This window comes from Micromys minutus (assembly GCF_963924665.1).
Source record: "Micromys minutus genome assembly, chromosome: 1".
NCBI lineage: Eukaryota > Metazoa > Chordata > Mammalia > Rodentia > Muridae > Micromys > Micromys minutus.
Window position 1 is genome coordinate 25623023 of NC_137969.1, and position 3408 is coordinate 25626430.

At 65.3% G+C, this 3408-nt stretch overlaps 1 protein-coding gene across 1 annotated transcript; it reads right to left on the reverse strand.

The window, feature by feature from the left end:
• Positions 1-793: 793 nt before the first annotated feature.
• ADRA2C (adrenoceptor alpha 2C) lies at positions 794-3049 on the reverse strand. Its single transcript, XM_080927441.1, has one exon. It carries the CDS (start codon positions 2432-2434, stop codon positions 1055-1057), a length of 1380 nt encoding a protein of 459 aa, XP_080783567.1. The 5' UTR covers positions 2435-3049; the 3' UTR covers positions 794-1054.
• Positions 3050-3408: the final 359 nt, after the last annotated feature.

Below are 3408 nucleotides of genomic sequence, written 5' to 3' on the forward strand. Positions count from 1 at the left end.
CCTTGGGGGGTCTCTGGCCCCTCCCCTGTTCTTCAACAGGTTCTCTTCCCTCTGAGCCACAGTGGCCTTGGCTTCATTCCAGAAGCAGTACCTGGGGACTATCCAGCTCATTAAGTAGTTGCTCACTTACTAGCAACTAAGCAAAGCCATTCGGCCACAAGTCCACCCATGTGGAGGGGGGGACTTCTTGGGACAGGTCTCACCCCCACCTTGCCCACTTCAAGAGGCAACCAGAAGAGCATGCCTGAATGCCGGAACGACACAGAACACACGCCTGGGGCCAGAGCAGGAATGGACCTTGCGGAGGACATGCCCGAGGATCTAAATCTGGAATCGGCTTCAGGTCCCCCAGTCCTCCACCTCATAGCCACTTGAAGAAAAGAATTTTGAGTATATAATTTGCATATATCCCTGTCTTCCTTATGAAAGGAAGGAAGTTTGAACCCCAGCTTTCAGGGCACTCTATACCCTAGTGTGTGCCTGTGTGGGGGCACTCAGGGAAAGATCTAGAGAATTCTCCCTGGCTTAAGGACTGACCAATGCACCTGACACTTAGATTACAAAGGTTTATTTTAAAAAAAAAAATGGTTTGGTTGTTTTGGCTGTCGTTGTATTTGGCAAACACTCTCAGTAACCAGAGATTGCCTGTCCTGTCTCTCCTCCCCCAGACAGATGCCTTTTTCAGGTCATAGGAAGTCAGCCCTTGATCACAGGGAAGACTGAGTGGGGGTGGGGTGGGACTTCTTTCGTGGTGCAGTTGTCTGAGTTCTAAAACCCTAAGTTCACAGCCACACTCCACTGAAGCCTTCTCAGGAACTGGATCCACGACCTAGCCACAGCCCCTCGCTGAGATGGGAAGGCAAAGGGTCTCCCTTTCTCCTTCCCACTCCCCGAGGCCCGGTTGTCTCTTGCCCAGCTCCTGCTGGCCACATCCCACACTGCCCTGAAGACCACCCTGGGACTCTAGAGAGACCACACTGGTTGCTCCCCCTGTCTACCCGAGTTCGGAGCTGTCCAGGAGGTCAGTGGGCCCAGGTCCAGGTGGCCAGAGGGGTCACTGCCTGAAGCCCCTTCTCCTCCTTCGGAAGAGGATGTGCTTGAAAGAGCGCCTGAAGTCCTGGTTGAAGACAGTGTAGATGACCGGGTTGAGCGAACTGTTGCAGTAGCCGATCCAGAAGAAAAACTTAAAGAGCGGTTCTGGCAGCTGGCAGGCCTCGCGGCAGATGCCATACAGGCTGTAACTGAAGAAGAAGGGGAACCAGCACAGTACGAACACGCCCATGACCACCGCCAACACGAAGGTGAAGCGCTTCTCGCGCGCCTGGGCCACCTTGCGGCGACACACACTGCTGCGCGCCCGGCGCCGACGCGACAGGAAGAACTCGACGGAGCGCGAGCTGGCCCGCGACAGGCGCCCTCCGGGGCCTGGGGACCGAGACGCTGTCCGAGCACCCTGCTCGGCCGCCAGCCCCGGTCCCGGTCCGTCCGCACTGCCCGTGTCCCCCTCGGCACCCTCTCGCCGCCGTCCTCCTCTGCGCAGCGCGCCCCGGCGCCTCCGCCTCTCCGCTGCACTGCTCTCATCCGGCTCCACTTCAGTGCGCGGGGGCGCGCAATGCCCATTCTCCCCCGCCGCCTTGCCCAGCCCATTCTCTGTGGTCGGGGACGCGCCGTCGGGGCCAGCGGGGCCGCGTTTCTCGCTGAGCGTACGCGTGCGCAGCTTGGCCACGCGGTAGATGCGCGCATAAACCAGGCCCATGATGAGGCAGGGCGCGAAGAAGGAGCCTATGCAGGAGGACAGGATGTACCAGGTCTCATCGTTGAGGCCGCACTGCGGATAGGCGGCGCCGTCGGGCCGGCGGTAGAACGAGACGAGGGGCGGGAAGGAGATGACAGCCGAGATGAGCCACACGGCCACGATGGTGGCCTTGACACGGCGCGGCGTGCGCTTCAGGTTGTACTCGACCGCTTGCGTCACCGACCAGTAGCGGTCCAGACTAATGGCACACAGGTGCACGATGGACGAGGTGCAGAAGAGCACGTCCAGTGCCAGGTACACACCACACCACACTTGCCCGAAGTACCAGTAGGCCATGAGCTCATTGGCCAGCGAAAAGGGCATGACCAGTGTGGCCACCAGGATGTCAGCTGAGGCCAGAGACACCAGGAAGAGGTTCTGAGGGGCGCGCAGCGCTCGGCTGGTCAACACAGCGATCACCACGAGCACGTTACCCACCACGGTGAAAACGATGAGGAAGCTCACCACGGCTGCCAGCCCCGCCACAGCACCTGCGGAGTACTGGCCCGGTGGTGGTCCCCAGTCGGTCCCCGAGGCGTTGACACCCCCGCCGCTACCCCAATCGCCCGCGTCGCTCCCGTTGGGGCCCTCAACCGCCGCCGCCGCCGCCAGCGCCGCGGCCAGCGCTGGGGACGCCATGGTCCTCCCGAGAGCTACGCGGTCCTGCCAGAAGCCGGGGCGCAGCCTCGGCAGCTCGGGCGCCCCACAGTCAGGGTCGGCGTCCGCATCGCCGCCTGCTCCTCCGGCGCGCCGACTGGGGGCCACGAAGCCCCGCAGCCGGCCCTCGGCCGTGGTGGCCCGGCGGGCGGGCGGCGCGCCGGAGAGCGTGGCTGCCGGGCTCCCCGCAGCTGCTGAGCGCGTAAGTGCAGAGCTGGAGGTGCCCAGAGAGCGCGGCGACGCGGCGGTGGGGGGGAGAGGGGGGGTAGGTCCCGGGTCCTCGCGCGGCCCCGCCCTCGGCCTGGGTTCAGTGGGAGCGTCCCGGACGCCAGCCCACGGAGATGTGGTGTCCAAGGTGGTGCACGCAAGCGGCTCCACGGTCCGGGTGCCCGACTGGGCTGCAGTCTGCAGGCGGTGGCCCGGACGCTCTGCTTCCCAACGGGCTGGCTGAGGCTAAGCGAGCCGAGGTGCAGGTTGCCTTTCTTCCGGGTCCCTGCAACTTTACTTTGCGAGGCTGGGCGCCGACACACGCTGTCCTCCTGCTGCTCCCCAGTGCGGGCGCCCCCCGAGGTCCGCGTTTGGCCGTGCGGACGCCGCCTCGCCCTCCCCGCTCGCCGGTGCAGCGTCTCCGCCGCCGCCGCCGCGGAGCGCTTGGCGCAAGTGCCGCCGCCCGGGCTCGGCTTCCAACTTGAGTCCAGTAGCGCAGCGGGGAGGGCGCAGCGGGGCGGGGCGGGGCGCCCCGCAGGCCCGAGCCGCGGGCCCGGGGGGGAGCGGGCCGGCAGCCGGAGCCCGCGGCCGCCTAGGCGAACCTGCCGGCGGCGCCGGGGAGGAGCCCTAGGCGGCGGCGCAGGGCGCGCAGTCCGCGAGGGCGCCCCCTCCAGGGCCGACTGCAGCCTGCCGGGCCAGTCTGAGCGCGGGCTGGCCTGAGCGGTGAGTTCTAGAAGCCTGCTCTTTCT